General features: G+C 44.5%; 1 protein-coding gene and 1 pseudogene across 3 annotated transcripts in view; one reads left to right on the forward strand and one right to left on the reverse strand.

Moving 5' to 3' along the window:
• CNKSR3 (CNKSR family member 3) overlaps positions 1 to 15,536 on the reverse strand; it is a 106,063-nt gene extending 90,527 nt beyond the window's left edge. Inside the window, exon 1 of one of the 3 annotated variants that reach the window (XM_055536026.1) lies at positions 14,894 to 15,535. In XM_055536026.1, the coding sequence (XP_055392001.1) occupies positions 14,894 to 14,945 (52 nt within the window). In that variant the 5' untranslated portion in view covers positions 14,946 to 15,535. Of the gene's footprint in view, positions 1 to 8,182; positions 8,356 to 14,893 lie in introns of those variants that run through there. The other 2 variants (XM_055536027.1, XM_055536029.1) reach the window with 2 other exon arrangements.
• A 7,451-nt stretch (positions 15,537 to 22,987) lies between these two features.
• LOC129619477 (non-histone chromosomal protein HMG-17-like) lies at positions 22,988 to 23,260 on the forward strand (annotated as a pseudogene).
• The last annotated feature ends 926 nt before the right edge of the window (positions 23,261 to 24,186 follow it).

Below are 24,186 nucleotides of genomic sequence, written 5' to 3' on the forward strand. Positions count from 1 at the left end.
CCCACAAGACCCCTGCTCTTACACAGGCCTCTTTAACTCTCTCCAAGAGGCCAGATCAAATGCCTCCTGGAGCTGGTCTCAGACTCCAACCACTCCTCCGTCCAAAGCCCACCCCCACCCCGCAACATCCCACAGTTCTGCCAGCAATATGCCTCCTTTCAAACCCCTGTATTACTTCTCCATTATCCACTGAATTAAGAACAAACTTCCTAAAGGCCAGTGGCTCTCAAACTGTCGTTTAAAATTGGTCTTTCTGTTCCTCTCATGAAGCAGAGGAACTGGTACCAAAAAGGAAATCTATATATTTTTTTCATTTTAAATTTTCAAAAAGAATAAATAGTGGAAATAAACACTTAATGAAAGTTTAACAAAAGATGATCCATAATGAATATGTGTATATATTTTTATAAATACAGCCTGTATACTTACATTTATGTGCGTGTGTTTATACACACATACATACACTGTTCATTTACAAATGGACTGTTGATTTACAAAGCAAGCTGGAACGCTGAAATACCCTGAAATCTTTGCCGTGAAGTTTTGTGGACTGCATTTTGGGGTGAGTACTGCCCCAGCGTGAACACTGACGCTACTGCTTTCCCTGTTTGTCTCCCAATTCAGCACACCGGGAAGACAGAAAGACCTCGAGTAGACTGGTAAATTTTCAAACACGACCACGAAAGCCAGCAGAGAAGTTAGGAGCAAATGCCTTATTTCAGGGTATATGTTTTACTTTATACGTAAAATCTTACTGTACAGACAGAAACACTTTCTGTCAGGCACCAATACCACAAACCCAGTGGCAAAGTAAGCTCAATCAAGAGAAGCCAAATTCCTGTTTTCACACTGAAGAGTAACTACTCAATGGTCTGCTGGGTTCATCAAGGCATTGATATTTCTGGCTTAATAATACTTGTAGGGAATTACATATTACAATACTAGAAATAAGAGAATTCATAAAGTAGCAACGTGAAATTAAAGATAACAGATTTGCTAAATCATGAATGGACTGCTATGTAGCTAAGTGTATTCACATCTTATACGTCTTTTTCTCACTAAGACCATTAACATCTGACCACAACTGTCTACAGGCTTCCCAGATGGCTCAGCGGTAAAGCATCCACCTCCCAATGGAGGAGACATGGGTTCAATCCCTGGGTAGGGAAGATCTCCTGGAGTAGGAAAAGGCAACCCACTTCAGTATTCTTGTGTGGAAAGTTCCATAGACAGAGGAGCCTGGAGGGCTATAGTCCATGGGATCACAAAAGAGTCGGCACAACTGAGTGATTGAGTAGGCACCACAGCTATCTGCAGGAGAATCAACACACTAGCCCATCAGATCAGATCAGATCAGTTGCTCAGTCGTGTCTGACTCTTTGCGACCCCATGAACTGCAGCACGCCAGGCCTCCCTGTCCATCACCAACTCCCAGAGTTCACCCAGACTCACGTCCATCGAGTCAGTGATGGCATCCAGCCATCTCATCCTCTGTCATCCCCTTCTCCTCCTGCCCGCAATCCCTCCCAGCATCAGAGTCCTTTCCAATGAGTCAACTCTTCGCATGAGGTGGCCAAACTGTTGACAGATTCCTCAAAACTGGAAAATGACACAATAAAGCCAGACAGCCAGCTTCATTTGAAAACAAAAAGAACAACAAAAAAATCAGAAGATTCTGGAAAGTGCAGGTTCATGGTCAGCAGAGACTGAGTAGCACGTGTATCTTGGGGTTTGCCACAGTCTCCACCACTCCCTATTGCTCACTTGCCCCCACATTTCAATCTCTGACATTGCCTCCAGGCCCCTGTAGGCATCTAAGTCTGCAACTCTTGTTGCAAGTCTCAGCACCACCCCTGGTCCTCAGGGTTCACTTCCATAGCAGCTTTTCACTTCTGGATTCTCTGGGCGTTTGTCAACTGCAGGAGGGGGCTCTCAAACTCCACCTGCACTGCTCGTGTCCATGGACTAAAACAAAAGAGCTTTTCACCTTGGACTGCAACATGTTTGCCACTGTTTTCTGCTTTTTCTTTCCCTCCCTGCCTTTTACAACTGCATGGCTTGTGCAAAGCCAGCCCGCTCAATGAAAGAGAAAAACTATCCTCTCTCCCTCAAAGTGGAATGGGGGAGGAGGTGTCACATTCTGCTCCTGCCTTAGCACCAGGCCTGGAAATCCCACACAAAAACCTAAACAGGTGCTGCCTGACCATAAAACATTCCCCTCATTCTGTGTTTTCCTGGGGCTGAACACTCACCTGGGTGAGGTACACAACCAAAGGATCCCCTGGGCCTGGGGTGGTGCAACTGGCTAGGAGCCCAAAGGTGCAAAGGCTTTGACCCTTCCCTGCCTACTATGTGGAAAGGATGCTTACAGACCTCGTTGCATTGACGCACCTACCGAAATACATAACAATGGTCCCTGCTAGAAAAGTTCTCTTTCCTAATCAACCGTACGTACTAGCTGAAAACCAACTGGAGACAAGAATTATGGAGGATGGTCTGACATACATCATTTATGGTTCCACACGAGTGGTAAACATCGGTGGTTCTCAAATTTTGGCCGGCACCAAAACCACGGACAGATTGGTTAAAACAGAGCTTCCCGCATTCCACACCCAGAGTCTCTGAATCTGTGGGTCTCAGATAGGGCCTGAGAATTTACATGTCCAAGCTCTGATGTTGAAAAGGGAAGGCGAATGGATAAGCAACCAGGCCCTACTGTATAGCACTGGAAATTATACTCAATATCCTGTGATAAACCTGAATGGAAAAAAATATGAAAAAATGTGTATATAGATATACCTGAGTCACTCTACCGTACAGCAGAAATTTGCAAATCAACTATACTTCACTAAATTTTTTTTTAAAAACCTTACGCTTAATTAAATTAAAACAGGATCCAGCTTTTAAATATACACACTTGTTTAAAACAAAAAGTAGATTGCAGTTTGGAAACACTAAAAAAGAAAAAAAAAAGAAAGTTCAAGACCAGTGGTGACAAGACATTGAGCCACATTATGCTTACTTCTTGTAAATGTCAGGACCAGGGACAACTGTCACAGATTTACAGGTGCTCATTAAGTATCCCAACTAAGTGGCCCAGTGGTAAAGACTCTGCTGGCCAAGCAGGAGACCCAGGTTCGATCCCTGGGTTGGGAAAATCCCCTGGAGTAGTAAATGGAAACCCATTCCAGTATTCTTGCCTGGGAAATCCCATGGACAGAGAAGCCTGGTGGGCGATAGTCCATGGGGTCCCAAAGAGTCGGACACGACTGAGTGACTAAGCACAAGTAAGAATTAGTGTTTCTCCACTTTCAAAAAGAGTCTTTCTTTGCATATCAGCTTTAGATGAGATTCTTAAACCTGGCTGAGGGGCTCAGTTCAGTCATTCAGTAAAGTCTGACTCTTTGTGACCCCATGGACCACAGCATGCCAGGCCTCCTTGTCCATCACCAACTCCCAGAGTTTACTCAAACTCATGTCCATGGAGTCGGTGATGCCATCCAACCATCTCATCCTCTGTCATCCCCTTCTTTTCCAGCCTTCAATCTTTCCCAGCATCAGGGTCTTTTCCAATGAGTCAGTTCTTCGCATCAGGTGGCCCAAGTATTAGAGTTACAGCTTCAATATCAGTCCTTCCAATGATTATTCAGGACTGATTTCCTTTAGGATGGACTAGTTAGATCTCCTTGCAGTTCAAGGGACCATCAGGAGTCTTCTCCAACACCACAGTTCAAAAGCATCAGTTCTTCGGTGCTCAGCTTTCTTTATAGTCCAACTCTCACATCCATACATGACTACTGGAAAAATCATAGCCTTGACTAGACGATCTTTGTTGGCAAAGTAATATCTCTGCTTTTTAATGTGCTGTCTAGGTTGGTCATAACTTTCCTTCCAAGGAGTAAGTGTCTTTTAATTTCATGGCTGCACTAACCATCTGCAGTGATTTTGGAGCCCAGAAAAATAAAGTCTCTCACTGTTTCCACTGTTTCCCCATCTATTTCCCATGAAGTGATGGGACCAGATGCCATGATCTTAGTTTTCTGAATGTTGAGCTTTAAGCCAACTTTTTCACTCTCCTTTCACTTTCATCAAGAGGCTCTTTAGTTCTTCTTCACTTTCTGCCATAAGGGTGGTGTCATCTGCATATCTGAGGTTACTGATATTTCTCCCGGCAATCTTGATTCCAGCTTGTGCTTCATCCAGCCCAGCCTTTCTCATGATGTACTCTGCACGTAAGTTAAATAAGCAGGGTGACAATATACAGCCTTGACGGACTCCTTTCCCTATCTGGAACCAGTCTGTTGTTACATGTCCAGGTTGCTTCCAGGTCTGTTATTCCATGTCTGGTTCTAACTGTTGCTTCCTGACCTACATACAGGTTTCTCAAGAGGCAGGTCAGGTGGTCTAGTATTCCCATCTCTTTCAGAATTTTCCACTGTTTGTTGTGATCCACACAGTCAAAGGCTTTGGCATAGTCAAGAAAGCAGAAACAGATGTTTTTCTGGAACTCTCTTGCTTTTTCCATGATCCAGCAGATGTTGGCAATTTGATCTCCGGTTCCTCTGCCTTTTCTAAATCCAGCTTCAACATATGGAAGTTCCACGGTTCACGTATTGTTGAAGTCTGGCTTGGAGAATATTGAGCATTACTTTACTAGCGTGTGAGATGAGTGCAATTGTGCAGTAGATTGAGCAACAGTATGAAAATGCCTAGGGGTGCTTGTAACTAAATCACTTCATACCATCTACCTCTGGATGTCTTACTAGCAAGGAGTATTTGTGTTTTTTATTTAATACTTATTACCAACAATTTTAGCTTCTGGTGTAGACAGTCATTTCATAAACTCTACTCACAGCTGTGTCATCTGCTCACAGCGAGTTTAAGACTCCAGTTGAAATCCATGCTAAGATGGTGCTGACGATATCCATGATGCTTCGTGACGTCTGGTCCCACTCTACATCGTGAGCTAGTTTTCCTGTTTCAAAGGTCATATTCCAGGTAGACTTTTGACTTGATTCTCTCCAAGACATGGTAATATAAAATTACTCTGAGAACACAAAAGTCTGTTCAATTAACATAGGTTAAAGTTAGAAACACATAAACACACACTTACTCACGTACACACACATCCACTCCTAAACCCCAAACTTCTGAATTTCCCCTCTGCTGCAAATCTCTGAAAATAGGAAATAGAATATTTCCTTTCACTAAAAGGTCTTCCTCAGGAAGGCATGATTCATATGGTCATGCTCACTGCCTTTTCTGACTGATGACACATAGGGGGGGTTTCCTCTAAAAGCCTGAGAGATACCCTCCTTAAAGGGGTGGGGCTGACATCAGGTGTGTGAGGTAAAGCTTCTAGGTTATTCTAATATAAACCTGTGCTGCTGTGCTAAGTCACTTCCTTCGGGTCCAACTCATTGCGACCCTATGGACCATAGCCCGCCAGGCTCCTCTGTCCATGGAATTCTCCAGGCAAGAATACTGGAGTGGGTTGCTGTGCCCTTCTCCAGGGGATCTTCCCAACCCAGGGATCAAACCTGCATCTCCTGCATTACAAGTGGATTCTTTACCATCTAAGCCACCAGGGAAGCCCAAGAATACTGGGGTGGGTAGCCTACCCCTTGTCCAGGAGATCGTCCTGACTCAGGGATCCAACTGGGGTCTCCTGCATTGCAGGTGGATTCTTTACCAGCTGAGCTACCAGGGAAGCCTCAGTATAAACCTACTGACCTTCAATTCTCTCCCACTCACTCCTTCACTGTTGATAAGTGATGCATTGCAGTTTTTTGTTTTTTTTTAATGTGTTCAACTCTCACCTGTTGAAAATTTCTCAAAATACCATCTGCTTAATCAAAAATATGGTGACTCAAATTTCTAAAGTAAAATTATGATAGTCTTTTGGTGGAGCAAAATATTTTCCATTAGATCTATTGATCAGCTTCCTTTGACTCAACTATTTTCAAGTTTTCATACAAAAAGCTTTCTGATTTTTACAACCTTCTGAATTCTAAGGAACTGTTTTGCTCTAGTAAACACAACTGCCCCTGCCCTCCTGATCCCAGGTTAAAAACTGTTCAGTCATTTGATATCAAAGAAAACAAACTAGGCTAAGTCCACTTTCACAAAAACCCTATTCATAGATGGATAAACAGCCTCAGAAACTGTAGCTCCCAGCAAAATGTGCCAGAAGAAAACAATGACGTGAACGAAGCATGTGAACGCAGAGAGTAGCGCTGCACCTCCCTTTGAAATGACAGGAGAGTAATCAGGATGCGGGGAGCGGAGGGGAGCTCTTAACCCTGGCAGAGAAAGGAAAAAAAAAAAAAAAGAATCTACATCCCAGCTTCAAAGATCATTTTTAAATTATCCAGATGTGATGTTACCAGTGAACCAATGGTACCCAGACCTTGGCTTCTCAGATGCTGGAGTCACTAATACCTTCACCCAAGACAGTAATAACGTTATCTCCAGAATATCGCAGTGCCTTCCAGCGGGCCTCCCTAAACTCATTCTGCCTCGAGAATCCAGATCAGATCATGTCACCCCCCTGCCTTCCATAGTAACCAGAAAATATCGCAAATGCCTAAGACCTGTAAGACCCTCCATGATCTGACCACTGTGTGTCTCTCTCACCCCAACCCCATCCAGCACAGCCCCATTGTCCTTGCTGTTCATGACTCCACCGTGCTTCCGCTCCTCAAAGGCTCCAAGCTCACCTCAGGGCCTTTGCACTGGCTGTTCCTTGGCCTACAATGGTCCTCCCCCTAATTTTCCAGTGACTGGTTTCTTCTTGCCTTTCATACCCAAGTATCGTCTTCTCAGAGGGAGACACCATCCAAAGAAGCCTACCAACCTAGTCATGCTCCTTCACCTCTCTGCTTCACTCTCTTCTTGGCGCTGATCACGACTGGATATTTTCTTGTTCATCTGCTTTGTTCAGAGAAGGCAATGGCAAGCCACTCCAGTACTCTTGCCTGGAGATTCCCAGGGACGGGGGAGCCTGGTGGGCTGCCGTCGATGGGGTCGCACAGAGTCGGGCACGACAGAAGCGCCTCAGCAGCAGCAGCACCGGCTTTGTTTGGGTGGTGGTTTTGTTACTGATGTTTGTCATCCCTACTTCTACCCCATTAAAGCAGGCACCCAGCTGGACCCCTGCACCTAAAACACAGATGGATCTCCAGCACCTGGAACTGGAGGTGCTAAGTTCCACAATGCCTGGAACTTAATAGGTCCTCAGCAATCAGCTGCTGAATGAAAAAAAAATTTTCTTTTTACTCAGCACGGAATTTGACATCAAGGAAAGTGTTCTTCCTGAGCTCTCTCCAAGAGAGCCACGACTAAACCTTTCCATGGTACCACCTTCCTACAGGACATGTGCTCAATTGTTCAGTCATGACCAACTCTTTGCAACCCCTTGGATTGTAGCCCACCAGGCTCATCTGTCCACAGGATTTTCCAGACAAGAATACTGGAGTGGGTCGCCACTTCCTCCTCCAAGGGATCTTCCTGACCCAGGGATCGAACGCGCGCCTCCTGTGTCCTTGCATTGGCACATAGATTCTTTACCACTAAGCCCCCTGGGAAGCCCCCTACAGGACACACAAGGTCCCCAAAGGGAGTGAGAGAAAAGTGCCCAAGGAAATAACAAGGAGAAGGCAGAGAAAGAAGTTAACTCACCACCTATTATCAACACAGAGGAGGATGGAACTGTCATAAATTATTAGTAAGCATGAAAGGTGACGATCAGTCACAACAGAATAAAATATTTAAGCAATAATAACCCAATTATAGTACATATTAACTTGGGGGCTCAGATGGTAAAAGCATCTGCGTACAATGCGAGAGACCCAGGTTCAATCCCTGGGTTGGGAAGATCCCCTGGAGAAGGAAATGGCAACCTACTCCAGTATTCTTGCCTGGAAAATCCCATGGACGGATGGAGGAGCCTGTTAGGCTACAGTCCACGGGGTCACAAAGAGTCAGACAGGACTGAATGACTTCACTTTCACTATTATGACTTAATCAGTAACAAGTTTGTGAACACATATACGCCATAGATTATGCAAAATGCTTTCCTTATGTTACATGTTTTAATTCTAACAAAAACACTGAGTTAATTAGCAGTCCCATTTCACAGATAAGAAAATTCAGGCAAGCTTCGGGAAGATAAGATACTTACCCAAGTTTTCAAATCAGTTACTGTCAAATACAGAATCTGAATCCAGCTCTATTTTATTCCAAACCATGCGTATTATTCACCAGGCCTGATCTCTCCCATAGCAGTTACAATGAAAAAGCTGTGAAGAATCAAAGGCAAGCAGGAAATGAAGCCATAAAAATCACAGGTGCTGTTGAAGAAAGTTAAATGTATGGATGGATGGATGGATGTGGTTCCATCAAATAGAAATGTTAATTGTAGCAGACAAAAAAAAAAAAAAAAACTATCATATGACACTCAAAATAAAATAAAAATCAGATTAAGAGAATCAAAAAGTGAAATGATTCATTCCATTACAGAGTTGCATGCTGAAACAATACAATACAGTCAGCAAACTACAATAAAAATAAGTAACTGGCAAGAAGTGTCTCAAATGCTTAAAGGTCAGGTCCCAAATATGTAGGGTTCTGCTCAAGGTGTGAAATAAAGAAAGAAGGAAAGAGAAAGAAAAGGAATGCATCCCAAGAGCGGAAACCCTGAAGGGATCCTCAGGAAATACAAAAGTCCAAAGTTCTTTGAAGTTGCCCCTCCCATCACTTCTTGATGGAGAGAGAATGGAAAGCACCATCTCGACCAGAGGAGGCATAGGGGCTGCACAGAACAAGAGAACAAGAAGTCTGTGGGGTCTGGCCTTCTGACCTGGGACAACTCATTTCATGTCCAAAGCCTCTCTGCTCATCTATGGTAGAGGGATACCTTCACTGTGCCCCTCTGGGGCTTGTGCAAATGTCAGATGAGCACACATATGGAAGAGCTCGGGTAAATAAAACCTGCTTGAAAGCCCCGCTAATGGCTAAACCAGGGGTGAAAACCCCAGAAACCTCACGAAACGAGAGCAAAGAGGAAAAAGAGGTGAGAACACGGATGTGCCGGAGCTGGAACACAACAAGCTAGGAATGGACAAACATCGAGTGGTGACACAGAAGCAGCGAGACAGAAGAGAGGAGCGCCGCAGCTTTCCGCACTGATGTGAACGCAAAAGGGCGGCGTGCAGGTGCGGTGTGAACCGTCTCCACCGTCACAGAGCTCAGACACCCGCCCCCGATGAGCTTCCAAATTTTGAGACCTGCCCTGAAATGACATTCAGTGTCATTTTCCAGCAACAAAGAAGTCTCCCTTCAAAATCATCTAAGTTTGGTGAACCTGGTGCAGTAGCAGACATTACGGCCCAGTGATTGGCTAAAAGGCCATCTCATCCTCCTGAGTCCACTTGAGGATCTTAAGAGCACACTTCAACCATACACACCCACGGCCACCCTGCGATGCCCCAAAAAAAAAAAAAAAAAAAAAAAATTAGGAAAAAAAATGTTGTTATGAGAACGCTTCATGTCCCAAAAAATATGGAAGAAAGCTCAAGAGAAATGTCTATTCAGTTTGCAGAGAAGCACCTGATGCTGTTGCTAGGTGGCGCTTATAAACATAAACACACACCCTAAGATTGCTTTTCTGCTTTAATTAGTGGCCAAGTCAAGCACCCTGAAGTTAAGTGTCATCCCTGGGGAACTTAAATGACACAGATGGAGCCCAAGTCCAATCAGACCAGCAGGACCTACCAGCGAAGGGAGAAAACGTGTTTGCAGTGGCTGTTAGAACAGAGCTCTCCAGCGGCATTGAGCACATGGATCACCAGGGCCTCTTGTTAAAATGCAGATTCTGAGTCAGCAGGCTTGTAGCTTCTGCATCTCTAACAAGCTCCCGGGTGATGCGGGTGCCACAAGTCTTGGACTAGGCGCCAGACAGGAGTCCACAGTCCAAAGCAAGAGCCAGTCCTAATGCCATGGTCATTGGAAGTCCAGTTACTGCAAGAAAACAGTTGACAAAATACAACTGGAACTTATTTACCCAAAGAAAGTGCATGAAGTTTGCGAGAAGCACCTATTATCACACGGCAAACTAAGACTCATCCCCTGATTAGTGATGTTGAGCATCTTTTCATATACTTGCTGGCATCTGTGTGTGTATTGTCACTTTTTATTATTTCTGCATTTTAGTATTTTTAAAAGAAATTTGCCTAAGATGAATTAATAGTCTTTCATATGCTTTTTTCTAATATTTTTAAGGTTACTCTTCTTAATTAAGCTTTAGCTACACCTAGAATTTACTTTGCACATAGGAGACAACAGTATTGTTACGAGTATAAAATGTAGAGAATTTAATAAAATATCAACTTAGAAAAAGCCAGGGGGGGAGGGGGCAAGAAACAAGAACCTTCTTAACCAGCTACAAGTCCCACCCCGGGTCCTCTGCGTGCCTGGCAGAGAAATCTCCACGACACCAACTGGTGTCCCTGAATGGTAAGAATCAACGTTTTGACAGACAAGGCCGCTCAGAGAGAACAATTTATGTCCTGGAGCTATAGAATAAAAGCGGAGAGGAAGCAATAAAAACAAGGAGTAGTAATATAAGAGCTTATATAAGCTCATACTGGCAGAGGAGATATCAGGATACACACCCAGAGTCTGATTCCACAGCCCCTGCTCTCTCTGTTCCAATACCTGGTATAAGCCACAGAAGTAATGAAATAATGGAGCATCACCGCCTATCAGCATGGGACCAAACACTCCCTCTCTCTGCTTTAGTTTCTTTGTCTTTACTACAGGCTAATAATGATTTATACCCCTCTCTGGGTTTTCTGAGGATGAAATGAAGAAGCCTAAATGAAGTATGTGGCCCACTGTCTGATACAGAATAAATGAAGTACGTGGCCCACTGTCTGATACCTAATAAATGCTTCAATAAATGTTTTTCTATTATTATGATTAAGAAAACTCTATGGCTGGAATCCAGGAGATAGAACTAGCAAGAAATTGGAATAAAACAAAGAGTTCTTGACCCATGGCCAAATGGTAGACCTACAGCTGCCAAAAGAAAAGGACCTTCCTTTTTCAGCAACCCTAGAGGCTAAAGGAAGAAGAACCAGCTAACGGGAACCAGGATGACAAAGAGCCTGGGATCCTGACGGCACCACAAAGCCCCCATGAAGTCCTAAATTCCCTATCCCCAGACTTCTTTTACAAGGAAAACCAAACCTCATTTGCTTAGTCCACCAAACACTGGGTTTTCTGGTACACACAGTTGACCTTTTTTTGCCTGATACGTACTGTAAAAGCTCATTTGCTTTGCAAAATCCTTTACCAAATCATCTGGAAGGCATGGCGCCATGAAACGATGAATAGATATGACTTACAAATAACTTTCCTGACACATACAGAATAAGGAAAATAAGACACACACAGCAGATGAGTCTCCCGCATTAACACATGATAGAGAACTCATGATAGGGCTTCTGATGGTCTCCTCATCAGCGTGGTAAAGATGCTGCCGGTCCTCTACGGGTGACCCTGGGAAGAACCTCCTGAGAAGATGGAAGGAAACAAAGCCAACCCATCTGTGGTCAAACACTTCTCAGCTATGTGGCAACGGTCAGGGTACTTAACTTAACACTGAGCCTGTGCCTCAGTGTTCTCAATTGCAAAATGGAAATGACAGCTCCTGCCTCAAAGGGTGCTTACGTATTTAAGTGAGCTAACACAAGTACAATGCTTAGACCTGCGCTAACACTCACTGAGGATCTACTAATATTATGCTACAGTTTCCCTGGTGGCTCAGAAGGTAAAGAATCTGCCTGCAATGCGGAAGACCCAGGTTCGATCCCTGGGTTGGGAAGATCCCCTGGACAAGGGAATGGTAATCCACGTCAATATTCTTGCCTGGAGAATTCCATGGACAGAGGAGCCTGGGAGACTACAGTCCATGGGTGTGCAAAGAGTCAGACACGACTGAGCGACTAACACTTTGGTTTCATTTCACTTCACTACTAATATGGGAATACTGGTGGTGGTAGTGCTAGCGATTAACAAAGAAAATAGTAACAATAATAAAAAGCAGATGAATGACTTCATTCTGTAGACATCAACCCTTTTCCTAGTGTATGCATCTGCCTAATAACATCAGCATGAAAGCAAGCTGTAGATTGTGGTTGGATTTAGACAGTTTTAAATCTAAGGCTTTCTCCAGTGCTCACTCATGCGATGCCAAGAGTGGTAAAGTCTACACGAAGAGCTGCTTATCAGTAGGATGTATTTATAAAATGGGGGTTGGGTAGAAAGGTTAACAAAGACAGCTAAAAATAGTCCTATAAGCAAACAAGTTTGCATAAGCCAACAGTTCATTAAAAAGTCAATACTTTCACATCATGACTCTTGAGAAATATTCAAGTAATGTGTCACGCAATTTGGGAGAATGTAGCCTCTTGTCTAAGAGTTGGCTACACACTTGCTCTTTTTATCTTTTCTAGATTCTAACAGGGAAAGCATCCGGGTCGTTCTATGGGGCTGCACCTGAGGGTCTAAAGGGCACAAGCATTTTGTATAAAGTTGCCACGTAGTAGCCACAGGTATGTACCCTAATCAGCACCCAATGCTCCAGACATCAAGACACTGAAAACTGAACCACCCATAACTGCTCTTGCAGGCCAATAGGAAACTTTCCCCCAGTGAAAGCAGTCTCAACTAAGTCACAACGTCATGGCAGCAGGATCCCAAAAGCAGTTTAATCTGTTCTGCCTTTTAAATGCTAAACAAGCATAACAGATTGTGCATTTACACTTCTCTCCCAATCCCAAGAGGGATCAAAAAAAAAAAAAAAAAAAAGACAAAAATCTTGAGAGTGTGAAGACCTCACTCCAAAATCCCCCTGTGTGCCTGTTACTGCTTTTCTGGTTGTACATTATCAGGTAGGCTGGCAACTGCTCAGGAAAGCCAAAGACTGGTAAGTTTAACACTTTCTTTCACTCCAGTGCAACACTGTCCACGGAAATATAATGGGAGCTGCAGAAGTCAGCCGCTTGTGTAACTTTACATTTTTCAGGAGCCACCTTTCAGAGGGTAAAAATACACAGTCAAAATACTATCAACATGTAATGACTATAAAAAAAACTAGTGATGAGATAGCTTATATGCTGTTTTCACCCCAGTATGTATTTCACACTTACAGCACAGGGCATCGGACCAGCCATATGTCAAGAGCCCAAGGCCCATGAGTGACTACTGGCTACCATATTAGACAGAGCAGCTCTCCAGATCAAAAAACTGATGTCATCAATTTTTTAGGTTGCTTCTCTGATGGACACAATGGTAAAACAGATCAACCAACTCAGACCAAGCAAGTCGCTAGACAAGGGACCTAGTAGTATCTTGGATGGGGGAACACATCCCATTTCAAAATAGCATCTGGGTCTCTACAGATTTTATGTTTTATATCAAGCACGGACATTGTTAGTTACACATTACTCCACATAGAAGTATTTGGTGTTTTCATCTTCCCTTTAAATAAGAGCCCCCAAAACTTTGGTCCCTGGACAAACCTCTTTTCAGGAGAGAGTGTATCCTGTCCCTTCTCTCAGAATGAATGGTCAGACATGCCCCCCACTGACACCCCACATCTCCCACACGTCTGGGACACCCCATCGCACATGGTCTGTGTGTACTCGGCAGGCGGGAGAGATGAGATGCAGAGATGACCGGTGTTGGAGATGCTGCAGCCATGGGTGAGACAGAAAGATGACCTGATCTTACCCACGTTACCTACCTCTCGGGCTTACGGATGACCAAGGGCAATAACAGAGACAGAGCTCTTAGCCAACTGTAAAGCGCTACACAATTCTAGTTATTATTATTGAGAAAGGACACCATTCCTCACCTGAAAGAGCAGATAGAAGAAAGAAAACAAAATAGTAACTTGACACAGAGAGATGCTGAGCTGGGCGGAGGGTGTGGAACCCACGAAAACACGGGTTGTTCTTGGCGGACCCGTTCTCTTGAAAGGGTTCATAGAGGCTGGAGGAACCTCTATCACTTTCGCTTCGAAATCGTGAGAGGCACCTAACAGTAAGAGTGCCAGCTCAGAGTCCAAGCCCCCAGCCTTGGTCCAGCACCCGCGGCCTCTCCAACCCACGGCCTGTCCTCGTCCCCAAAGACGGCGTAACTCAGGATAATGGTTCCAAGCAGACTTCTTCCCAGGGTTTAAATGTGGCCTAAGACTGCGGCGCCAGCGGGGGGTACTGGCGCCTTCCCGGAGCAAAAGTCACCGAGTCCCGGGGAGTCTGGCTCCAGGCTTCTCGCCGGCGCGAACGCCTCAGTGTTGGCTCCGGTGCTGCCCTGGCTCCGGTGCTGCCCTGTCTCCTTCTCCAACAAAAACAGAGGCTCGCCGAGCCGCCGGAGTCTCCCTGTACCTGTCCAACCGCCTCTTCATGCTGCGAACTGCTCTGGGCAGGCGGCGTTTTTACGAGGTCCGAGGGGAGTCACCCACACAAAGGCGCCTTGTGCTTCTGCGCTCCCGGGTGGGCACCCGGGCCTCCGGGCACCGCACCCGGGTAGGGCAGGGCGGGCACCCCGGCCCGATATCCGCGCCCCCAACCCTCATCCTCCATTCAGAGGCCACCCGTACCCCCCGGGTTTAAAGATGAGGCTCCCCTCGGCTGGCCACAACCCGCACCCCCGAAAGCGGGCACCAGAGCGACAGGCGCAGAGAAGTTTGCAGGCTCACCGCGCTGCGCTCTCAAAGCTTCTCGCGGGCAGAGGGGCTGAGCGCCACCCCCCACCCCCGATCCCAGCTCCCCGCCGGCCCGATCCCCCGGGCTGGAGACGCCGGGGTACCCCCAAGCTCGCTCACCTCTAGTCCAGTCCACCACTTGCTTGGGGCTCCACTTGGTCACCGGTTCCATCGTGGAGGGCCGGGCACCCAGCGGAGCTGGAGTCGGTGGTGAAATCCTACTGCCCTCCCGGGAGGGCGCGCCCCGCGGCCGGTCCCCGCGCCCGAGCGCCCTGTCAAGGCTGCATGGCCGCCGCCGTCAGCGGGGCATCCCAGCGCGGCGCGGCCCGGGCGGCGCGGCCCGCTCCCCGGCGCACGGGACAGCGGCGCGGCTCCTCCTCCGGCTGCCACCGTCCGGCTGCAGCTCCTCCTCCTCGTCCCCCGCGGCCGCCGCCGCAGCCGGGACTCCAGACACAGCTGCCGCTCCTAGGCTACGGCCGCTGCGGGAACGCGAGGCAGGGAGTCCAGATTCCCCCGGGCTCAGTTCCGAGCGCGGGACCTTTCCGCCGCACCTCTGCGTCCCCGGGCCGGGACCGCTGCCTCCGGTTCTCGGGCCGCGCGCTCGGCTCCCAGTCCAGCTCCTCCTCTGGGCGGCTGAGCTCTCCGAGGTCCCCGATCCTCGTGCGCCGGCGTCCCGAGCCTTCCCGCCCGCAGGTCCCACCTCCTGCTCCTCCCGGGAGGGCCGCACCGGGGCGGGGAGGAGCGCAGAGCCAGCGCGCTCGGGTTACAAAGTTCCAGCTCCCGGTGGCGAGCGCGGAATAAAAGAGGGGGCGGGGCCGGACACCAGGCGAAACTCGTGGGAGGGGGCGGGGCTGCCCCGGTCGGCCGACTCCGGTTACTTTCGCCCTGGAAACCTGCGTTCAATCACTCGGAGAGGTCCCTGCCGACTTTCCTTTTAAGGGGGCGCATTGTAGATGCGCGTGCATCCTGGAGAGCCCGTTGGGTTTGGGGGAGGCCAGGGTCCTATTTAGTACCTGTTCAGTTTGTCTGGCTGTGAGCAGCAACACAATGAAAAATAATAAAGTCAAAAACTAAAGTTCAGATCTCCGTGTTTCAGTGTTTTGCGTCAATATTGCTCTGCGATCCCTACCTCCTCCTTTTACATTTCTTTAGGAAAAATTGTTTTATTTATATCTTGGATGACATTGTGGCAATTTAACTCACTGCTCTTCTGTAAATTTATTGAAGTATGGTTGATCTGCTGCTGCTGCTGCTAAGTCGCTTCAGTCGTGTCCGACTCTGTGCGACCCCATAGACGGCAGCCCACCAGGCTCCCCCGTCCCTGGGATTCTCCAGGCAAGAATACTGGAGTGGGTTGCCATTTCCTTCTCCAATGCATGAAATCGAAAAGTGAAAGTGAAGTCGCTCAGTCGTGTCCGACTCTTAGCGACCCCATGGACTGCAGCCCACCATGCTCCTCCATCCATGGGACTTTGCAGGCAAGAGTACTGGAGTGGGGTACCATTGCCTTCTCTACCATGTGTTAATTTCTGCTGTATGGTGCCATGGTAAAGAACGTGCCTGCCAATACAGGAGACACAGGAGACTCTGGTTCGATTCCTGGGTAGGGAAGAGTCTCTGGAGGAGTAAATGGCAACCCACTCCAGTATTCTTGCCTGAAAAATTCCATGGACAGAGGAGTCTCGCTAGGTATAGTCCATGGGGTTGTACATTCTTTTTCATATTCTTTTCCACTATAGTTAATCCCAGGACATTGAATATAGATCCCTGTGCTACACAGTAGACTCTTGCTTACCCCTTCTATGTATAATAGTTTGCATCTGCTAATCCCAAACTCCCAGTCTATTCCTCTTCCACCTCCTCACACCTGGGCAACCATAAGTCTATGTCTGTAACTCCTCTTTTAACGCTGTTGCAATATTTCAACTTCGCAACTAAAATGAATCATAATAAACTGGTAGCGTTTAGCGTTCTATATTGCTGTATTGTAATACTCATCTTTGCGAAGCGAGCTAATGCTCATTTGAATTAGTCATCAATCGTGAAAGGAAAGTTGTTAGCCAGCTCTTTAAAAAAAAAAAAGCTTGTGCACAGTTTCAGCGACTGACCGAGGGCCCTTTTATTTTCACGGACTCTGAGGCCAGAGTTAACCCGGAACTGGAAGTCCTAAATTGGAATATCTACCCCTCCTCCCTCAAGTCTCACTGCACCGCCCCCCACCCCAGTCCCTGTGTTCTCCACCTCCCACTCACAGAAGATTCATTGGCACTTAGTGATTCTTACCTTCAACTGCATTATTATTCCCCTTGGAGACTGGTAACTCCTGCGGGGGAAGGGGGGCAGAACTTACCTGATATTATATAGCGCTTTTCTCCTATCCCTCTTCCTATCACTTGGCTGGTGGCACCTAGCAGGTGCTGGTGTTTATCTATTCACTTAATATGTATCTGTGAATGCCTCCTCGGTGCCAACCAGCCACTGCATTCATGAACTATCTGTTGAATTGGTGACATGTACAATTTATACAGGTCTGCTTTAATGCACATGTTGGAAGGATGACTAACAGAAGGCCTACGCTTCTGTTGTATGGTATGATGAGCTGGAGTCCCCAAGAAGAAAAAACATATTTGGAAAAGTGAAACATCAGACCCACCTTCCATGCAACTTACCTATAGGACAGAGAAGCCATAACAACACCGATATGTAGTTATCAAATATAGTGATTTTTGTTGTTGTTTGAGCAAGAGTTACCGGTAGACCAGGAAACTTGGTAAAGGCAATGACAAAATTCCAGATCGAGTAGTTGTCTTTCAAAAAAAAATGACTTTTTAAAATTAATAACATCAATTGTTAACCATCTTTTCTTTATGACAACAGATAAGGAGGCTCTCAACATTTGTCACTGAATTCACTGGAAAATGTAACCAATCTTATCCACAGCTTTATTTACAGTAATCACTGAATTTTGTGACTTCTTTTAGTCATGATTAGCATGACCACACAATTTATCTCCAAGCCAAGATATTCCTGAATCTGAAAGGGGATTTATCAGTACTTAAGATGGAATAACATGAATTAACTAAGCCATATGGTCCCTGTAATTATGAAGAAAACGTCAAATGATTTTACCATAGCGTTCTACTTGCTGTTTTCACAGTGTTTTCAAACTCATTTGCATTTGTCACTACCAGAGAGTTAAAAGCTAAAATTCTGAGAGTCAAACAAGAGTTTGCAAAATTTCATCCCACTGAAAGTTAAAATTTCATCCCACTGAGAGTTAAAAGCTAAAATTCTGAGAGTCAAACAAGAGTTTGCAAAATTTCATCCCACACATTATCTGTGTGTTGATGATAAATACATCATTGCTGAAAAGGAAGGCCATGTGAAGATCTCTAACCCGGAAGACCAATTAACTACCTAAATGAATTAGGGTTCTGTTTACACTTCAAGTCCTGAAGGCTAATTACTATTTAAATAAGGCCTTCTACCTTAATTACAGCTGTTAGCATGTGAAAGTTTGAGGGAGGCCTGCCTTTCTATCTGAAATGCAGACTTGAGGATGTCCAGTCACTAATGGCAGATAATAAAGGCAGAATCTTGGGTAAATAACTTTGGAAATTAAAGTGGATACAAAACGATCATTTATAAATGTGCCAATTTTTCTTCTCTGCTTGCTATAATCTTCACCATTCTATTACACTGTGCTTGCATGCACATTACCAAACAGCAGCCAGGCTAGATTCTTGAGAAGTAGAATTTCTCACTGGCAGCTTGATGTGTACCGCAATCCCTGACACAGAACCAAGAGCTAAATAGATCCTTTTTTTAATTGAATTTGTAGAACTGATACTAGAGCCCAGGCTTCCTAGATTTCTCTTTTCAGCGCCTTTATTTTTCTGCCTTGAGGTCTCCTTACACACATAGGTCATTTATTCAGTCAATGAGATATTTACTCTGTATTAGTAAAGCACCAAACTAGGCACAGAAACAAATGCCAAGTAGCCTTTGTCAGTTCAGTTCAGTCGCTCAGTCGTGTCCGACTCTTTGCGACTCCATGGACTGCAGGCTTCCCTGTCCAGCCTTCCCTGTCCATCACCCACTCCCGGACCTTGCTCAGACTCATGTACATTGAGTCAGTGGTGCCATCCAACCATCTCATCCTCTGTTGTCCCCTTCTCCTCCTACCTTCAATCTTTCCCAGCATCAGGGTCTTTTCCAATGAGTCAGTTCTTCACAGACTTTGTAGAATAAAGATATCATGTGATTTTCAGAGGGGGGAGTTTCTTCTCTAATCTTTAATCAGAGGAAAGTACCCTGCTTGACCCAAAGAGTTCTAAGGATCAATACGATATGAACATTTTTGAGCCAGTCCATACTTTATTAATTTTTTGAGAACTAGAGATGAAACAATTTGTGTTAGTAGTTATTAGCATAATTTAGTTGATAAACACAAGAGAAGCAAAATAAGCAAACCTGTAAGCAAATTAATCTGTAAAGACCCAGGCCCCTCCCCCAATCCAAAGCAATGCTTTCCAGAATGAGAGAGACAAAAAGTAATAAAATGAGCTTCTCCAGTCTACTCTATTTCACAATTTACGATCCTTCTTTTGATTCATTTTTTCCTATCACATTGGTTTTTTTTATTATTTTCAGAACATTCGAAATTACTTAATATTCTCTGCACATATAATTGTCTCATTATATCTCTTATGTTATCTTTCATCTTGAGAGATCCCAAACCATTCTTCAAAACGCTGCCTGGGAAGTATTCTACTTGGTTTGCATTGAGCATTCTTATCTGTGGCATGACCTCACTGCAAAGTCATTGGTTAAGTAAATTATCCAAGCTGTTGATGATCTTGTCTGTCAGTCAATTCCATTTGGTCTGAACTTCACACCACAATCATGCAGTTACCCTCCTAAATATTCTGAGTTTCCTATCAGATATTTCAAGTAGGAAAGTCCTCCAACTTTTTTTGTTTTGTGTTTTTAGTTCTCACAAGGGCTGCCCTACTTATCCATATTCTTCTGATCAGTTACATTAACTCCTCCTACAATAGGAAAGTTGATATTTGGCTTTCTTTTACTGAGCCCTATTTGTAACTTAGATCAATTTTGATTGGATAAATGTTCAGAAACCTCATCTTTTGAATCAGAGTTGCAGAAATTGGTGACATTTTTCTAACACAAAAGAGAAGTGTTGACACTGTTAAATCCTCTTTTCCAGGACTTAGAGCTGTATTTTGAAAGAATTGTTACATGAGGCCATACTCAGAAAAAAAGTTCTTTATGTGCAACTATTAAATTAGCCATTAGGGGAGCTTGCTATAGACCAAGAAGAAACACTCAATCTTACACATTCCCACACGAAATTTATGCTACTTTTCCTTCCAGCTCTCAAGCCGCCAAAGAGTCCAGAAGGGAACCAAATGCCATTTGTATTAGTTGCTCTTACAGTTTCCATTTACCTTTGTGAGACTCATCATCTCTGAACATGAAAATACAATGCCAAGAGTTTCAGATCCAGTGATTTCTGTTTCAAACACAAGTTCCCTCTTGATCATAACAGACAAAAGCTTAGGGTGAAAAAATACTTTTGTTTGTCACAATAAAACCTAAAAATAAAACTATAATTAAACAAACCAAGTAAAAACATTTCTTTATATTTTTTAAATTGAGGTATAGTTGATTTACAATGTTTCAGGTATACTGCAAAGTGATTCAATTGTATGCACATATATATGTATCTATATATTCTTTTCCAGATTCTTTTCCATTTTAGCTTATTATAAGATATTGAATATAATTCCCTGTGCTATGCAGTCGGTCCTTATTGGTTTATATACAGTAATGTGTATACTAGTATGTATACTATATACTATATACAGTGTGTATACTATATAGTATATGTGTATAGTAGACCCATTTTATATATAGCAGTGTGTATCTATTAATCTATTCCTAATTTATGCCTCTCCCCACCCCTCTTTCCCTTTGGATAACCATAGTTTGTCTTCTATGTCTCTGAGTCTCTTCTGCTTTGTAAATAAGTTAATTTGTGTCATTCTTTTAGATTCCACATATTAGTGATATCATGTGGTATGTTTCTTTCTCTGTCTGATTTATTTCACTTAGTATGATAATCTCTAGGTCTGTCCATCTTGCTATAAATGGCATTATTTCATTCTTTTTTACGGCCGTGCAATAGTTATTGTACATATAGACCACATCTTCTTTGTCCATTCATCTGTCGATGGACGTTTATGTGGCTTCTTTGTCTTGGCTATCATAAACACTGCTGCTAAGAACATTGGGGTGCATATATCTTTCCTATTAATGTTTTGTCTTTTCTGGATATATGCCAGGGAATGGGATTGCTGGATCCCACTGGTAACTCTATTTTAGTTTTTCAGGGATCCTCCATATTGTTCTCCATAGCAAACCAAGTAAACTTTTAATGTTAGATTTAAAACACAGATTTGAGAATCATAAACACACTACGCCACAATTTCACAAAAATCTCTAAAGCGTTAATAGGAAGGACATAAAAGTAATTGTTTACTTACTATTTTATGTTTTCCTAAGTTGACTTTGGCATAACAGCGATATTTTATAATGTCATTTTACATCAAATAGAAATACAAATCCAAGTGTTCAGACTATAATTAAGCAGCTTTAATGAACTTTGAGTTCATTAAAGAAGTTTGCTCTTTCATTATATAGCTACAATTGCACACCAAAAAGGAAAATTTCTTCTAGTTGTAACCTATCAGAATATTTAAATTCTTCAGGCTCTGCTATTCAACACACCCAGATTTTCACTAAACGCACGTTTATGCCTTCCATTCGGGATCCTTTTTGAGGATCTGTAATGGGACCCTATTCCTTAATTTTCCACAACCAGGCCTTGTATTCGGAAATACTGTAGTCATTGGGGATGGAGGAAAGGTAGAAATAAAAGGAACATATTAGAAAAGCAGGAAGTGTTTCAGTCTACTTCAGCATCAAAAGGGAAAGGATGAAAATTAATACCAATCAGTGTTTTCCTAGAGGGAATCAGATGATTCCATAGCATTTTAAGAGCACTCCCAAAGGTCTAATTGAACAGGAAAACTCACACTTGCTGCCAAAATGTCAGCAAAATGGTTGTTAAACCCACAACCAGCTCACAAATGCTAGCAACAATAATTGTTTTACAGTAATCATTTTACAGTATGCATGCCACTCTGGGGAAAGAAAAGAACCTCCCAGATCAAATCTCTTTTTCCATTTGAGTTCCGTATAAGTTTTGCTTCGAGTTACAAAGGAATGAGGTTGTATTTGTTCATTTTCCATGTTCTTTCCCTTCTCCTGGGTTTGGTCCCAGTGAAAGAGCTGTGGGGTGGGGGTGGCGGCTGATTCCAGAAGCTAAAGGAACCTCAGTTTAAGGGCCAACAGAAAGCCCTTTGCTGCTCGAGCTTGTGATGCCTGGGTCCTGGAAAATCCTTGGTACTTGGAGGAAAGAAACAAAGGAAGGACCCGCATAACACCAGAGAGGCCTCACCTCTGTCCTGCTCCAAATAATGTCCACTGTGGACGCCAGCTAGGTGGAGCAAGAGATAAGAACAGGAGAAATACGATGCTGGCCTCATGTGTGAGGACCCAGGCAACACGGTCAGGAGGCAGGGTTTGCCTGCCATCTGCATCGCCTCTGCTTCCAAGGCCACCTCCTCCCCCCGTGTTCCCATGTCCTGTGGTTAAAATAACCTCATCTCTACTAAGGTGCTGGCCCAGGATGGTCTTATTCTTAGTGAATCCATATCTTGAAGGGAAATTCTTTGAGATCCTAACTGACTTGATCACCCCAGTCCTGAAGCAGTCTATAAGCCACCCTGTAACCTTGAGCAAGCCAGCTTCTCTGGGCTTATGTATTGAAGATTTAGGTCTAAAGGAACTTTGGGGATCCTTCTAGCTTCTAAATTCTCTTTTCTTGGACTTCCCTGTGGCCCAATGGTGAAGATTCCACCTTCTCATGCGGGGAACCCAGGTTTGATCTCTGGTCTGGGAACTAAGATCCCACTTGCCGTGGGGCAACTAAACCCATGCACCACAACAGAGAAGCTTCCATGGCACAGTGAAGAGCCAGCACAGAAGAAGTGAGAGGGACCCCTGGACTGACCAATGCCCACGTGCCCCTGCATGTCCAGGTGCAGCATCTACCTCCCGCCACCGTCCATGCCCAAGAGAAAGGTTAAAAGTAATGCTACAGGAGATTAAAGCCAAGGTGAAAGACGAACACAGAGAAGATCTGCAAGGTTATCTGCTAAACCTGTTCCTCCAAAGCCAGAACCCAAGCCTGCAAAGGCCCCTGCAAAGGAGAGAGAGAAGGGACCCAAAGGGAAAAAGAGGAAAGCTGATGCTGGCAGGGATGAGAATAACCCTGCAGAAGATGGAGTTGACAAAACAGACCAGGCACATAAAGCTGAAGGTGCTGGAGATGCCAAGTGAAGGGTATGCATTTTTGTTAACTGTGTACTTCCAGTGACTGTACAGCTGGAAATACTATTTTTTATGATGTTTTATAAAAATGCAGAATTTTTTCAAGCTATGTTGTTAGCACAAAGATCACTTCATTGTTGTTTTGGGGGTTGTGGCGGTGGGGGAAGGATACATGTCACTAACGGAGCATCTCCAAAGCTGTGTTGATATGAGGGGAGAAACATCTTTCCCGTCTAGCTTTGAGAGACTTCTTGATTCCCAGGAAGGAGGGATTCCCTGATGTTGGCACACATTAGCCACCTTGGCACATATGCCTTGTGGTATGGAAAAGCTAGAGTTAGCTTATATGTCCTCTTCTCCCGCTCTACTTCAGCGTAGACTTGACTCCCCTAACCCCAGAGACCTGTCGGAACCTGACCCCCCCAAAATCAGTTTCCAGTATGTCAGGCAATTTGGACTTTCCAGTGTCAGCACTGAGATGGCATTCCTCGAAAGAGCAGTGGTTCCTCTTTTAGACTGTGGCTCCTCGGATTGATACCTCCCCCATTTTCATTCCCGTTTCCTGAAAGGCAGGGTCAGCTTGTGAAAAGCTGTTTAACAACATGCGAAATATGAACTGTCAGCCCTCACTCTAAACTTTCCCTGTTCAGAGCATCGCATGAAGACTTCACTGGGTTTTATAGTGGCTTTATGATTTTGGTGGTCCATTGAAAAAGAGAGTTTGAAAGTTGTATGCTGTTAACGATTGCCCATGTCCTGCCTGAAATACCATGATTGTTTATGAAAAGTATCTTTAATAGAGCTAGATACAGTTTGGCTTGGGAAAAAAAAAAGGCCCAGGGCAGACAAAATTTTTTTTTAAATTTTGTTTAAATTATCAAAATTCTTTTTCCTAATGCTGCAGTATCAATTAGTCGGCAGATGAGAGGGAGGGC

This window comes from Bubalus kerabau, chromosome 9 (genome assembly GCF_029407905.1).
Source record: "Bubalus kerabau isolate K-KA32 ecotype Philippines breed swamp buffalo chromosome 9, PCC_UOA_SB_1v2, whole genome shotgun sequence".
NCBI classification, from domain to species: Eukaryota; Metazoa; Chordata; class Mammalia; order Artiodactyla; family Bovidae; genus Bubalus; species Bubalus kerabau.